The sequence below is a fragment of the Biomphalaria glabrata genome, chromosome 4 (genome assembly GCF_947242115.1).
Source record: "Biomphalaria glabrata chromosome 4, xgBioGlab47.1, whole genome shotgun sequence".
Classification (NCBI taxonomy): Eukaryota; Metazoa; Mollusca; class Gastropoda; family Planorbidae; genus Biomphalaria; species Biomphalaria glabrata.
Genome location: NC_074714.1, coordinates 18,119,012 through 18,135,980, shown reverse-complemented (window position 1 = coordinate 18,135,980; position 16,969 = coordinate 18,119,012). Strand labels below are relative to the sequence as shown.

Sequence of the window (16,969 nt, the reverse complement as noted above, 5' to 3'; positions counted from 1 at the left end):
ACAGAAACTTTGAGACAAAGAAACTACGACGTGGGACATAATATTTTTCCTTTAAAACAAAACAAACTAACAGATAGATAGATAGATAGATAGATAGATAGATAGATAGATAGATAGATAGATAGATAGATTGATAGATTGATAAATAGATAGATAAGTAGATAGATAAATATATATATATATATATATATATATATATATATATATATATATATATATATATATATAGATAGATAGATAGATAGATAGATAGATAGATAGATAGATAGATAGATAGATAGATAGATAGATAGATAGATAGATAGATAGATAGATAGATAGATAGATAGATAGATAGATAGATAGATAGATAGATAGATAGATAGAAATATATGTATATATATATATATATATATAGATAGATAGATAAATAGATAGATAAATAGATAGATACGTAGATAAATAGATAGAAATATAGTTATATATATAGATAATATAATATAGATGAGTTAATAGATAGATAGATAGATAGATAGAAAGTGGTGGATGAGTGTATGGGTGGATGTATGGGTGGATAGATAGATGGATAGGTGAATGGGCGGACGAATAAGTGCATAAGAGGATTTATGTTTGGAATAATGGGTGGATGGATAGATAGATAGGTGGATAAATAAAGTAGCAGTATAGATACCTAGATTTTAGTGAAAGATAGATAGAAAGATAGATAGATAGATAGAAATATAGTGATAGATAGATACATACATAGATAGAAAGATAGATTGATGTATGGACGAATGGACGGACAGACAGACATTACTTTTTATATTAGTTAGTGTTCCTGGCTGAGCTTGATGCGGTCTAATCTCCTGGGCAATACATGGCGGATCCTGGTTCGTTGATGTGCTCTTGGTGGCACATTTTGTTTCTATAAAGTACAATGGGTTTGCGACATAATGACTTTATAAAACTACTGTCAAGTTTAAAACAGAAACTTTGAGACAAAGAAACTACGACGTGGGACATAATATTTTTCCTTTAAAACAAAACAAACTAACAGATAGATAGATAGATAGATAGATAGATAGATTGATAGATAGATAAATAGATAGATAAGTAGATATATATATATATATATATATATATATATATATATAGATAGATAGATAGATAGATAGATAGATAGATAGATAGATAGATAGATAGATAGATAGATAGATAGATAGATAAATAGATAGAAATATATGTATATATATATATATATATATATATATATATATATATATATATATATATATATATATATATATATATATATATATATATATATATATATAGATAGATAGATAGATAGATAAATAGATAGATAAATAGATAGATAGATAGATAGTTAGATACGTAGATAAATAGATAGAAATATAGTTATATATATAGATAATATAATATAGATGAGCTAATAGATAGATAGATGAATAGATAGATAGATAGATAGATAGATAGATAGATAGATAGATAGAAAGTGGTGGATGAGTGTATGGGTGGATGTATGGGTGGATAGTTAGACGGATAGGTGAAAGGGCGGACGGATAAGTGCATAAGAGGATTTATGTTTTGAATAATGGGTGGATGGATAGATAGATAGGTGGATAAATAAGGTAGCAGTATGGATACCTAGATTTTAGTGAAAGATAGATAGAAAGATAGATAGATAGAAATATAGTGATAGATAGATAAATAGATAGAAAGATAGATTGATGTATGGACGAATGGACGGACAGACAGACATTACTTTTTATATTAGTTAGTGTTCCTGGCTGAGATTGATGCGGTCTAATCTCCTGGGCAATACATGGCGGATCCTGGTTCGTTGATGTGCTCTTGGTGGCACATTTTGTTTCTATAAAGTACAATGGGTTTGCGACATAATGACTTTATAAAACTACTGTCAAGTTTAAAACAGAAACTTTGAGACAAAGAAACTACGACGTAGTACATAATATTTTTCCTTTAAAACAAAACAAACAAACAAAACAAATTATGTTTTGTTTGTTTTTTGTTGTTTTATTTTGTTGTGATTGTTGTTTTTAACTAAAAGTAGGTTTTAACTCTAAGAAAAGAAGAGAAAGATTTATAGACGTAAATAAGGGTTAAAAGTCGCTTGATTTGTTGATGGATGGACTGTTGTATTTAAAGATGTCATAATTTGTGATTGGTTAAATTTATCTATGAATGGAAACATAGCGGAGTCTAGAAATGGATAATTAGATGAATAACCGGTTAAAAGGTCAGCTTTTATGATTAGTAAAAGTGATTTGTGTTATTTAAATATTCTTTTTCTATTTTAGAAGTTGTACTATGTTTGAGTACTATTTACTTTGGATTTATTTTAAAGAAAATGTTTTGAATATCTTTATTTCCTTAATGTGTTACAATGATATCACCTCCGTATCTGCTAAGGTTAGGTAACTTTGACATTCAAAAGTATCATAAGTCTGAAAAACACAATTCTTATACAAAATTTGTGACAGAGACTCTATATTTTATAATTTTATATCTCAACACTTAAATCATACTGATGGCTAAATCTAGCGCGGCTTACTAGTTAAAAATTAAAACTAATGATTTACCTATCATATTTAATATCCAATTTAGGTTTCCTTTAGCTACCCTGTGAAGGTAGATAAAGTGGTTGACTAATGATGCCGAAGAAGAAAATCTCTTGTAGCAAAGTGGGCAAGCGTTACAGTTGATGGAATGTGTTGACATTTCACTTCTAACTCTGCCTTTTACCTTTGGGTCTTTGAATGTCATTGGCACAGAGTGACACATACATAAAAAAAAAAAAAAAAGAGTAATTTTAGTTTTAAAAAGTTTACTTAAAAAAATCATTTCCCTAAATCTTATCTTCTTATCTTAAATAATACAGACGTTACTTCAAAAAGGAAGATAACTAGATAGACTACCTTAAAATATCAAAAGATTTGTGACGAGGGCTAATGTTTTCATACATGTCGAACGAACGAAACACAGATACACAAACGAAAAAAAATTACAGAGAGAGAGCTATAACAAACTCAGAGGCGGCTTCCACCAGATCCATTATTGCGCAAAGAATATTCATACCATAGTTTTGTTTTGATTGTCTAATGTAGTAAAATTTCAACAAAAAAAAGGAATTGTTATTACTCTTAAATTGAAAAAACACTGAACAACCTATTACCAATGATGAGACTTCTAGCCATTTGACAAGAGAAATAACTGTTTATGTCAGAAAAGAGTTTTCTTTCAAAGGTGGCAGCAGTAGCGTAGCTGCTTTTTTGCTGGCAAAATTGAAAACTATTTTAAATTAGTGGATCGTAAATTTTTCAACGTTGTTTTCAGTTATTTTGTTGAGGACGTCCTAGCGGTGTGCTGAAGTCGATAAAAAGGTGTGTGAACGGTCCAGTGCACCGAAAAATATTTTTGATTAGATTTTAGTTTCATCCCGAACTCCAGCCAAACTCAGAGAATGGTTCGAGCAGACAAAGAATTAAGATGGTGTCAATGAAAGACTACGTACAGAATTTGTACCCCGTCATTATCCATGACAATGTAACCTCAACATTTAAAAAACTTATCCAGTTTTGTGATGCCAGGTGAACTGTTTAAAAAATCAAAAAATATTTAGATCATTATCACCCGATATTACAATAGGCCCGTTTTGTATTTGTGGAGACATGTACGTATTTGGTCTGGAACTAATTATAGTTCAAAGGAAATGTTCTCTCAAGAGTAGATCGCACTTGAATAGTAATTTCACAAACCCATAGTAATGACATAGATTTTATATTTGTCATTCTTCTTCAACTTGTTCATGACGCTCGTTAAGTGCCAGATCCTGCTATTTTAGAGTCTAAGGCATTTATTTATAAGTTCAAGATCTAGATGAAACCAGAGCAATGAATAATAGAGTAACAAAATGTGCTTGAGCTTGTAAAAGTGCGTTGCCTCCAGATATTTAAACGAATCTAGTAAACTTGATTCAACCTGGTTAACAGCTTACGTTTAATTTAAGAAAGAATATGTGAGATTAATCAACTAAGTAAATTAATTTCTAGTAAACATTTAAAATTCAGTAGTTTGTCTTTGTTCATGTATGTACAATGCGTTGATTTTATTAAGAAAATTTATCCTTAGTTTGATGCCCCTCACCACTTGATGCACCGTGCGGCCCGCACCACTCGCACATGGCTAGCTACGCCACTGCATGATAGCTAATGCATTGACAGACAGACAATACAAAACTTATAGGGGTTTTTCATATTACGAGGGCTGATTAAAGGAAGAAAAAAGATTTCTCAAAGACTTTTTTATGGGGGAGTAACAATAGCTTTCTCTGTCATGAACGCCACTGCACAAACCATTCCTTTCCCCAGCGTAGACAAGATGTATGTGCGTGTGTAAGGGGGTAGGTTAAAACTCCATCAATTTGTTTTTTAAATCTAACATTTATTAGTTATAACTTATAAAGAGCTAAATATTTCTTGGCCCTCATTGATAATCACTAATTCTCCCACTGATATTATTATTCAAGTGCACAGAACAACAAAGCCATTTTCACGATTAAAATCGCAGCGGTGAAATTTACCAAAACCCTTTTTATTTGCAATATCAACCAATACTCAATACCCGATATTTAAATGTCGGAAGTAAAATATTATATTTTCTTCCGATTTAAGTACTATTAACTCTAAATAAAAAAAAAGAAATTCTGAAACAAAAAGTCATTTTGAATATTGTTGGCCATCTTCAGTCGAAACGACTATAGTTCATCTCGTAGAATACTATTTTGGAGGGACACTCCCGTCCACATATATCGCAGTTTAAGGAGGTCCATGGTCTTTAATGTATCAATGATAGCCAAGGCTATTGGCACCATATCACGGTTGCAGAGTGTGAGGCAACACCTTGCTGACTAACAATAGTCTACTGAACCTGCGTGATGAGCGCTTTGCTATACGGTAATGAAACATGGTCAACCTACTCATGGCAGGAAAAAAGCTAAATATCTTCAACCTCCAATGCCTAAGGCGGATCTTTAAAATAAGGTGGTATAATAAAACAACCAACAAGGAAGTGCTACAAAGAGCAGGGTGCCAGGACATCCACTGTGTTATCAGCAGCAGACGCCCTGGCTGTCAGAAGGTCGACTTACATAAGACATTCTGTATAGTAAGAAATGGCAGGAGATCCGCTGGTCGTCCACTTTTAAGGTATAAGGATGTATGCAAACGCGACATGAAGCTCTTCATAATCATCACTAGTAGCTAGGAGAAAGTGGCACTTGATAGATCCACATGGAGAGCGAGTATAAAGGAAAGGTCTCGAATTGCAGATGCCATACAAAACAGAAGTAGAAAGTAAAAATGCAACGGCGCCTGGTGATTACATGTACCCAACCTGCGATCGCAGCTGTGTATCAAGGATTGGCCTCTTTAGTCGTACAAGAAGTTGTAAAGGGAAAAGATCGTCTCTCGAGACGTAAAATGGCACAGCCAAGTTGTCAGCACAGCAACCAACCGTTTCTACTTATCCCCAATTAATGGAGCACCTTTAAGGCCTCAATTAATCGGTTCTTCGGAAGCCAAGCACTTGACGCCTCGGGCACCACGCCCTCATGTCAGCATAATTCTCTTTCAATTCGTTATTGATTAACACTTTCTCTCCGTAATTATTTACCACATTCTGGTGGAATCAACGCTGGTATCGTCAGTTATGAGAGAAAGAGTTAACTTCAACAAACCCAAATCAAGGTGTTTTCCCATTCAAAGCACGCGTTGACATGTTGCCCCATGTCATTTCAACTCTTTTAACATAAATCTTGATAGCAATGAATATATCCTGGTCTGGTGTTTTATCTTTGAGTAATTCAGCACTGAGCAATTCTTCCGTTAGTTGAAACTTAATATGTACCTTCCAGAGGGATATCAATACTGTTACAAATGAACAGTGATAGGTAGAGGTCAACGTATGACCCCGGCGAGATGACACAGCAGCTAGTGTTCCCTGGAATCTACATGTACAAACAAAGACAGGATGTGACGTGTCCATACGTGTTGTTCCAGGGGACGAACAGATCTAAGTAGGGGGACAGTTACTAATGAACAGTGACAGATAAAGGTCACTACGTGTGACCCCGACTTGATGACACTGCAGCGAGTGTTTTCTGGAATCTACATGTATAAATAAAGACAGGATGTGACGTTTCCTGACATGTTATTCCAGAGGATACTAGGAGTGTTTGTACAACTTTGGAGAAGCGATTAGGGACTCTATATAAGCCAGAAAGTTAATGTGAAAGTCAGTCGTATGGAGTCGTGAGTGAGCCGTTACAGTCGAGACAGACTATGTAAGACATGTGCGGCTCTGTGGAAGAGAAATGTGTACGACTCGATGCAAGTTAACTAGGGTAGAGTTAACTGGAGTGGACTACTGTCGTTAAAGTCTATACAGCGAACTGCAGTGGACTTGAGCCGTTACAGTCGATACAGTCGATGTAAGACGTGTGCGGCTCTGATTCGGTAGACTTGAGTACGACTTGGTTCAGCTTTGGGAGACCTGGAGCGACACTGGGAAGTGTGTCGTTGGTCTGTTCTGTGGAATACGGCTCGAGGAAAGTTGAGAAGAGATGAATTGCAACGAAGTGAAGAGATGAATTGCAACGAAGTATAGCTAACTGTAAACAGACAGATATTGTACAGTCTTCTACGCTACATGTTACAGTAACGAATTGTTAGAGTTAATAGTCATTAAAGTTATATGAAACTGAAAGTTTAGTCGTCAAGTTCTTTGCAGTGTTTTTTTATTTGTGTGTCTACTAGTACATTTAGCCAGAAGATTCAGAAATACGTAACAATTGGTGTCAGAAGTGGGATCTTTCTGGCTAGAATGTGTTCCATCAAACTTCTTATTGAACTTGACATGAAAGAACTTAGACAAGAGCTTCGAGAAAGAGGTCTACAGCTTAACGGAAATAAGGAAACGCTAACAGCACGTCTCAGACAAGCCCTGTTGGAGAAAGATGAGAATCCGGACACTTGCCAATTTGAAATCAAACCTAATATGACGGAGCTCCTGAGAACTTTGCAATACAAAATGAACTCGGTGAATGAGAGCATTAAGGAGATAGAATCAGAAATCAACACCAGATTTTCTTCATTTAACCAGTTGATCAAAGTCATGAATGAGAATGAACAAATAGCTACCACGCCCAACAAGACAGAAGAACAAACAGATACGATAAAAGATCAAACGAGAAACATGATGAACGAGCTACTGAACACCCAACATTATCTGATTGAGTCGACAGATGAAAGAGATACACCATTGATGAACAGCGAACAATTGTCCAACCAAAAATGTGGCGATACAGACAATTACGATAGGGATGCTGGTGATGGTTGTGCTGTCTGTGACTGTCATAGCGAACCAAACGAATGTGGCCCACAAGAAATTAAAAGAGACGGTAGCTGTTACTATTTCAACGAAAACCAGAATGAGACCACTGAAGAAACAATAAAAGAGACCTTTAGTTTGACCAAGGCTTTAACTACAGATAAACCTGATATGAGTACCTCAACCAGCCAAACAGATCAAGACAACGTTGGGTCTGCGTCCAACCAAGCCTGTTGCTGTGGGCCTTAAAGACTTCTGTCTTCTATCTGCCAGTGTCTACGAGAGGAACTCGAAGCTTGATTATTGCACCCACGTGTTTAACAAGAACTGTACGTACGTAGCTTTACAAGAAGACTGTGAATGCCAAGAAATACACCAGCAAGGTCTGGACTTAACAGAAGCATGTCCAGCTGTCAAGATCAGCGCGAGAAGCCCTGGTGAAAGTCAAGGAAACACAATAGAATCTGATGCTGAAGTTGATGGACCTTTGCACGTTGAATGTTATCAACCTGCCCCACAGCCGAGTCCTCTAGACTCGGATGAAGGTGATGACGTGTTTGACAACTTGCCTTCAAGTGGACTTGCAGCTCATTCGCAAAGCACCCATCGAAGAATAATGCTGAAGCAACTTGTTAGATCAACAGTCTTGATGACTACAGCTATGAAATACAATGCCTTCCTATGTGCTAAGTCGCTGCCATCAGCATTGATCGACAGGAAAGCAAGACAACGACAACGACATCAACGCAACCAAAGAAATATCAAATTGAGGAGGCGGAGAAAGCGACATATGCAGAGTGCAACGTGGATGGCTCCAACAAGATCAAGATACAAACCCACCCCTTCTCCCACTGATAGACCCCCACCTGCATTTATGAAACTCCATAGCCCATGTTGTTAGAAAACAAGCCCACCACTTCTCCCACTGATAGACCCCCACCTGCACTGATGAAACTCCACAGCCCATGTTTTTAGAAAGATTCTGTCCGAAACCATAAACCAAAGAAGAAAGCCTTACGAATCAGTTGAAAGTGTGAAGCCACTAAAGAATAATCTAAGAACATTCCTCATTAGAATAGGTTTGATGAAGTATAACAGAGGTTTTAGAAGAACGATAATCAAGTCAGAAGCAAGAAGGACAAAACTAGTGTAAGATGCCAGAACTGTGAAGTGAGTAACCATCTGAGATAGAACTGTACAAATAAAACTGTACAAGAAGATCAACCCAACATCGTACAAACCCAAGTCAGTTACTGTTGTTTAAAAGAAGAGCATGTGAATATTGCTGTACTGTAATGAACCTGGTCATCTCTGAAGAAGCTCTGGAAAAAGATGCTTGAAAATGTAAAACTCAGCCAGTGAAGCACGAACTTGTTAGAATGCTGATGAATTTTCTCGACAAGAGTGCCCAATGTCGTCATCTGAAGGTCGATGTTTCCATACCAAGATTGATGAAAACATTTGTGAGGAACTGCTGAAAAAATGAGGATTTGGCTCCCATTCTTCTATGGAAAGAAGATGGACAACTGCCAGATTGAAAGAACATCTCTGAGAAGGGGGCAACCACCAAAGCTTCCTACTTGATAGTCGATCGATTTCATCAGTATCGTGATGAAGTAGAATCTGTTCGGGACGAACAGATCTAAGAAGGGGCAGTGTTACAAATGAACAGTGATAGGTAGAGGTCAACGTATGACCCCGGCGAGATGACACAGCAGCTAGTGTTCCCTGGAATCTACATGTACAAACAAAGACAGGATGTGACGTGTCCACACGTGTTGTTCCAGGGGACGAACAGATCTAAGTAGGGGGACAGTTACTAATGAACAGTGACAGATAAAGGTCACTACGTGTAACCCCGACTTGATGACACTGCAGCGAGTGTTTTCTGGAATCTACATGTATAAATAAATACAGGATGTGACGTTTCCTGACATGTTATTCCAGAGGATACTAGGAGTGTTTGTGCAACTTTGGAGAAGCGATTAGGGACTCTATATAAGCCAGAAAGTTAATGTGAAAGTCAGTCGTATGGAGTCGTGAGTGAGCCGTTACAGTCGAGACAGACTATGTAAGACGTGTGCGGCTCTGTGGAAGAGAAATGTGTACGACTCGATGCAAGTTAACTAGGGTAGAGTTAACTGGAGTGGACTACTGTCGTTAAAGTCTATACAGCGAACTGCAGTGGACTTGAGCCGTTACAGTCGATACAGTCGATGTAAGACGTGTGCGGCTCTGATTCGGTAGACTTGAGTACGACTTGGTTCAGCTTTGGGAGACCTGGAGCGACACTGGGAAGTGTGTCGTTGGTCTGTTCTGTGGAATACGGCTCGAGGAAAGTTGAGAAGAGATGAATTGCAACGAAGTGAAGAGATGAATTGCAACGAAGTATAGTTAACTGTAAACAGACAGATATTGTACAGTCTTCTACGCTACATGTTACAGTAACGAATTGTTAGAGTTAATAGTCATTAAAGTTATATGAAACTGAAAGTTTAGTCGTTAAGTTCTTTGCAGTGTTTTTTTTATTTGTGTGTCTACTAGTACATTTAGCCAGAAGATTCAGAAATACGTAACAATACTTTTGTTGTGTCCTGTACACGTCAATGCACGTCAATACTAATCTATGACTGCAAACACCACAAAAATCCTTGCTTACATTAATGCATCAAATTATCAGCTATCTTTTTAAAATGCCTTTTTTTCTGTTCTCCTTGACTTAGTAATGCTATCAAACTTGTTTTTCTGTTCAGGACAAATAATATTGGCTGCATTTAACAAGCACTTTTTAAAAATAAATTCACTATTTAAAGATAGTATATATTTATGTTTGACAATCTTGTGGCACGGCACCAAACTAACTTACGTTGTAACTTCTAATGAGGATCGGTGAAAAGCCGTTGGCTGCTTCGTTCGTCTACAAACTTTACACCTGGCTTTTTATTTTTCTTTCTTGATTTGTGAGCATGGATACAAAATCAGGATGCTTTATTTAGTGGTGTCGTTTTAAATTATGCTCTTTATAAACAGTGATAGATTCACAGTACAGTGAGCACACATTTTTTACTACGAAAAGATTTTTAAAAATTACAATTAGAGCAGTGCTTTTCATCTTTCTGCAAAGAAAAACAAACAGTTATGTTGGTGGCCCTTCTTTTGACTGCTAAGGAGTCTAGGGCTGCGAGCTCCCCCAGCAAGGTTTGGGGCGGAGCCCCAACGCCAAACATTTTCTTGCATTATGAACTGCACAAACATATTCTCTTGACATCTACAGCTCATTATTCATCCTACTTAATAAGGCAGGCTAACTTAAGTAAAATAATGCAACATGGGTGCATGGGCTGAAGTGGTACTGACAATCGAGACACAAGTAGTGTAAGTACAATTTTATTGGGCGTATTTACAGTAATTTTATCTACATGTTAATCGAGACCTATGTATCAGGCTCGTTTTTGTTAGCTCAGACTTTAATATATTTATGGTTAAACGCTCTTTAAAAATTCGACCGTTTTGACGCACACCCTGAACTTTCTAAATTGTGACAACGACCCAAGTGACGGAACAGCGTATGTGCATTGAGGTTGTTCGAAAGCGGGTCATTCCAAAAGTCTATGTCAACATTATGATGCGCAGGGAAAAAACGGACTCCTAAGAGAGAGAAAGAGATATAGAGAGGGAGAGAGAGAGAGAGCGAGAGAGAGAGAAAGGAAAGAGAAATAGTGCAAGACCTTCTAATTAAAAAAAATAAATACTAGAATTTAGGGGCAAGAAAGTTTGTAAAGGGGATTGTTAAAATGCGTGTTGTTTATTAGATTTCAACAACAGCAATAACAACAACTAAAAGAATGGGATATTCCGGCTAAAATAAACAATATATACCTACCTAGAAACCTATCAAAGGGCGTTGCCGGGGTATAATGCTGGTTCTAGGCAGCTTTGACGCACGGACGGACAGACAGACCTCTCGAGATTAATAGATACCTTTCCCCTGTAGAAACCGAAAAAAAAACTTTTTAGAAACAATCACATTCTTGAATGTATTGTAGAAAAGCATAAAGTCGTCTCAAAATTAATACATTTGTTGTCCCGTTTGTGGCATTTCCATGCTCACTTTTACTTATTTGTGAAGGTGGTATATTTCTTGTAATTTTAATTGTCTCTTTAAAAATTTTAAAGTCTTTCCCTTGGCATCAAAAAGTATATACTTTGGTAGAAAGTTAAGCTTCAGTTCGGAGAATAGTTTTATTGTTCTACATTTTGTTCCGTTTATATGTTTGGAATTGAATTTCCAGGACACCAGTTTTCGGATTATTGACATATATTTAATCTTCAATTTTTCATTTGTTCAAAATTAAGATTGTAAATATCCCGGCTTTAAAAAATCTTGTATTTAAAGAACCATTTTTAAATGTACAAATAACTAAATCTATAACTAAGCAATAATTAGGAAATAAAAATGGCCCAAAACAATGAAAAATGTGCTTTAGTATTGGATAAATCAACAAAAGCATAAACCTTTTTATCATCGGAACTAGAAATACACTGCCACAAAATTCATCGAGTCTGCTGATTCATTATAATTTGTGCGAATAAGTCTTGTAGAGTCGGATGTTTGTAAATGTTTTACATGTTTCGGATGTTCCTTCAGAGTTGAAGATAATTACTTCCTAGTCCAAATCTCCCGCAGGACGACGGGGGATGGGAGCGGGCAGGGTTTGAACCCGGAACCATCGATAAATCTGAACGACAGTCCAGCGTGCAAACCGCACGACCAGGCAGTCAACCAGATTACCTTTACACGGAATTTATAATTTGTTTATAACATGCGGTACTTCTACGTGTCGGTCAGTGGCGTAGCAAGGTACTCGTGGATCCGCATTCGCATATAACATGATGTCCCCCATCCCATATATTGATTAGGACAAAAACAAATCTATTCTTCATAAAAAAAGAGTCATTTCTGCGTAGATGGTACCTTCTAGAGGTGATCTTAAACAACAGTGATTATCACTAATTCGCACATTACCGTGGACAATAAAATACGAAAACTGTATGTTGATAAATGACTTTCGATAGTGAGTCATATCTTACCTTATGAAAAAAAAAAAAAGCTCAGCTTTCGACTCTTCACACTATGAGTAGATTCTTCTTGTCAGCCAGCGTGTTTTGTTTTCTTTTCTTGATATATATGATAAAAATATATATATATATATATATATATATATATATATATATATATATATATATATAATGAAATGTTATAAGAACTCAAACGCTAATGTCTATTAGCCCTAGTCTAATCTCTCGTGTTGAAAAAGAATTTTTTAATCTAAGCAGGCCATGCGACGTAATGGGATTGACGTAAAGCGGAATGATTTCTTTAAATGAAATACTATAAGAAGTCGTGCGCCAATATGTATAAACCCACCCGCTGCAACTGGGCTTGCGTAGTAATGTGAAACACTGCACTGATCCTTAATCTTCGGAATCGAAGACATTGTCATTATTATTATTATTAGGCCGTGTGATGTGGATTTTTTTCCTTAGACGTCATTCAGAATATTTCTTATGTATCGTCTGTCGGGGGCAGCTTTTGAGTTTGTGAGATAACACAAATAATAAATGTAATCTTGTTTTATTTACGATTATCTCTAAATCTAATTCTCCGCTAGATATCGATGACTGTCAGATAAAATGTGAGGGGTTATTCTTAGATCAGTGTGATTATCAAATGTGTTTTTACATAGAACATACAACATCTGCACGCAAGTGCACGATGTATTTGTGTGTAAAAAAAAATTAATAGTTTGAAATGTAAAACTTGAAGGTTAGTGACGTCACAAAGGGGTGCGGGCTGCACTGCACCAGTTGACACCCATAAGGGATGGGGGTGACACTCAAGTGGTAAAAATTATATCTAGATGTATACCTAAACAAGCCTAAACACATTTACTGTACTAATCTAGATCTATGTATTTTATTTTAGGTCTTATTATATTTTTTTGTTGCTACAAATGTCTATAGTCTATAACGTTTTTGTACGTGCTTACAAGGGGAATGCAAAAGTATTTCTTTGTGATTTGAATCTATCGCCTATTTGAAAATGGTGAATTAAGAGCATGCTAGCATTCATTGATTAATCGTAATAAAATAAAATAGCTGTCAAAATAATTAAAATAAACAAATAGTAAAATCGAAAGATGTTATCTACATTTTGCCGCTGAGTTTGCACATATCATTTTTTTATTACAAAGCTTATATTAACTCACTCAATCTTTAGATGTGTCTGTGTGTCTTTCTGGTCAAAAGTTTGTACACATTTATTTCTACGACACCCACTCCCACTCTCGGATCAAGCTGAAATTTTGCACAATTACTAACCTGACAACACAAGAATCAATTTGTTTAAATCTCAAACAATGGAAAGAAAGGGTACTTGACTAAAGTGCCGTAATAAGTTAAATTATTCCACTTTATTTTAGCTTGTCGTCTGGGTGAACACAAACATGAAATAGAGACAATATCTACAGTCTTCTATGTTCATAGACTCTTCGCTAGCAATGTGATTACCGCATCAGCCTGAGGAGGCTTTAGCCCACAAGTTCGAAACCCTTCCCTTTTTTTTCTAAATACATTTAAAAGCGATCACCATGATACACTGTTCTTTATCAACCTATCCACCTACCACTTTCCAACTGGTTCAGACAAGCGATAGGATCATAGCGTATTGAGAAAGCTAAAAGCAGGAAATTGCGCCAAACAAAAACTATTGGTAAAAAGATATTTCTAATCGCATATATTTATTATTGTTAGTCTAGATCTATTTCAAATTATTTAATTAGATGACTGTTCCAAAATAATTGATACACTTAATTAATATAAGCTTTTTCTAAAAAAAAATATTTTGAATTTTGCTTGTAAATTAACCTTGATTGCACTCACTCTTCTGGACTTGATACTAAGCAGAACAGAATATGGATTTTTTTCACATTTAGATCTAGAGCTATTCCCTGATTAAAGATACTTTGTTTTCAATTGTCTATTAGTCTTGCAAATTATAAACACCCTATTAAATTATAAACACCCTATTAAATTATAAACACCCTATTAAATTATAAACACCCTATTAAATTGCGAAGAGCCCACACGGATTTTCTCATATCAACAACACATAAATGTTTTGCTTCCAGTCATTAAATTTATTATGTGGAGCATCACCGACAGCAAGTTCTGATTTACACACAGTAATCATTTTAAGCTAATTAGTTAATGTAATGCCCAACAGCCATTGTTCTGTCTACTTATGGTGACGGCAGCACTGCAGCCAGATTTGTCGCAGTTTATGTCAAGATAATTTATTTATTAATTTTGGTTTTACATGTTTCGTATGTTCCTCCCGCAGGACAACGGGGTATGGGAGCGGGCAGGGTTTGAGTCCGGACAATCGATAAATCCAAACGACTGTCCAGCGAGCAAACCGCACGACCAGGCAGCCTTATTTTTTTAGTATTTGTTTAACCAAGTCTGCAGACCTTTGTTTTCTCGGATATGAGATCGCGAAAACGATACTTTGATATACAATGGTTTTCGTTGAGATTACGAGGAAACATTAGAATGTAAAGTTAATCTTAACTAATTCTAAGCGATCTGGAGCAAGATTATTGATCATGAAATTCTACTCAAACTAGATCTGTATCACTCAAGAGAATAAAAGTGATCTCAGTTAAGATTTTTTTTACTATGATCTTTGCAATTTCAACAAAATAAAAGGTTGTTGCATCATACCAATACCGTTAAGATTGATAAGACTAGTACGGTTGGCTATTTGTTGATTCATTAAGTCCCTTCGTGTCAAGGTTGCTATGCCACTAATTATCTGTATTTTATCTATTATTTATTAGCTCTGATATATAAGGGGGGCATGGTGTCTGAGTGGTTAAGCGCTGGGATTCCGACCCTGGGGTCCTGAGTTCGCGTCTCCCTGAAGACTGGGATTTTGAATTTCATGATTCATAGAGCGTCCTTGAGTCCACCCAACTCTAATGAGTACCTGACTTTAGATTGGGGAAAGTAAAGATGGTTGGTCGTTTTGCTGGCCACATGACACCTTGCTCGTAAACCATTGATCTTTACATCATCTGCTCTATAGATTGCAAGGTCTGAAAGGGGACCTTTACTTTTTTATTGCCGCCTCTTTAAGTTTATCTATAAAACTAAGGAAAGCAGAAGTCATGTTCCAGAAGTCACCCAATAAAACCTACTAAATCTCTAAGATCACAGTAAATAGACAGCACCTTATCGTTGTAAACTACTTCACATACCTAGGAAGTATAGTATCAAATGACGCCTCACTTTCAAGGAAAGTCTGGCCAGGGCCAGTAGTGCTTTCGGACGCCATCAGGCAAGAGCTTGGCGGAATAAATCGCTCCGCCTGCCCACAAAATCTCAATGTCAACCAAGCGGGGGTTCTATCTACCCTTCTATATGGATCTGAGACATTGGTATTATACAGAAAGCAACTAAAACTACTTGAGCGCTTTTAACAAAGATGCTTGCGCTCCATCATGGACAGACGTGGAATGACTGTACTACAAACAGCGACGCTCATGCGAACGAGGTATGGATAGCATAGAGGGACTTCTTATGGTCCAGCAGTTGAGCAGAGCACGTGTCCCGTATCTGGGACGAACGTATGCCAAAAGCAGTCTTTTTTGGTGAGCTAAAACGTGGTCGAGGTAACAGAGGTGCCCCACGGAAACGCTAGACCAGCTTAGACGCCAAATAGTATTAGCTGACATAGAAGAGAACACCTGGTGGCATACGACCTCAGAACAAGACAGCTAATGGTCACTCACAAAGGCCGCGGGATACACATTTGAGACCAAAAGAAATCCGTTGCCGAGAACAGACGCAGACGGCGAAGAGAAAATCTTAATAGACTACCGTCGGACAATGGTTATGCTTGCCCTCGGTGTGGTCAAATACGCAGGTTAGCCTAGAGTTGGGGCAGCGTAGCCACGGAAAATACTGCAATCCTCATCAATCTTCGGATTGGAAGACAGGCATTATATATATAAACAAATAAAATATTTTAAGATATAATAACGATAATCTAATAGCTTAAATATACAATTTTCCATTTTTTAAAAGAATTAGACAAATATCTACAGTGTTAAAAAATTATCAATAATTAGACCTAGAGCTATTATTTTAGATTGTAACATAACAGTGTTTTTAAAATATTAACCAAATCTAGATTGATAGGTCTAGACTAAAGTCTAGAGTCTGGTATAAAATAGCAGATTCTATAGATTATTTCTTGATTAAAATATTTAATCTTAATCAACAATCTCGAATTGACCTATTGTATAGTAGTAGATCTAGATCTATGCTATGGTTTCCTTTACCATAATAAAGATAAAGTTTTTATGGCAATTCAGCTCTTGAGCAAATGTATATAAGCAAATGGACTTTCTAGTTTGAAAATTTCATCTATTTTAGTCTAGATCTTGACTGGATACTAATTTTTTATTTTTTTACTATCAATAACTTAAAACTT

The 16,969-nt window shown here is 36.3% G+C and overlaps 1 protein-coding gene across 1 annotated transcript in view; it reads right to left on the bottom strand.

Annotated features, from left to right (window-relative positions):
- LOC129925803 (uncharacterized) overlaps positions 1-16,969 on the bottom strand; it is a 19,167-nt gene extending 2,198 nt beyond the window's left edge. Inside the window, exons 1-5 of the mRNA XM_056026443.1 lie at positions 16,818-16,969; positions 11,294-11,398; positions 2,604-2,774; positions 1,766-1,873; positions 797-904 (exon numbers count right to left, since the gene is read on the bottom strand). Of these exons, the coding sequence (XP_055882418.1) occupies positions 797-904; positions 1,766-1,873; positions 2,604-2,742 (355 nt within the window). The 5' untranslated portion in view covers positions 2,743-2,774; positions 11,294-11,398; positions 16,818-16,969. The remainder of the gene's footprint in view (positions 1-796; positions 905-1,765; positions 1,874-2,603; positions 2,775-11,293; positions 11,399-16,817) is intronic.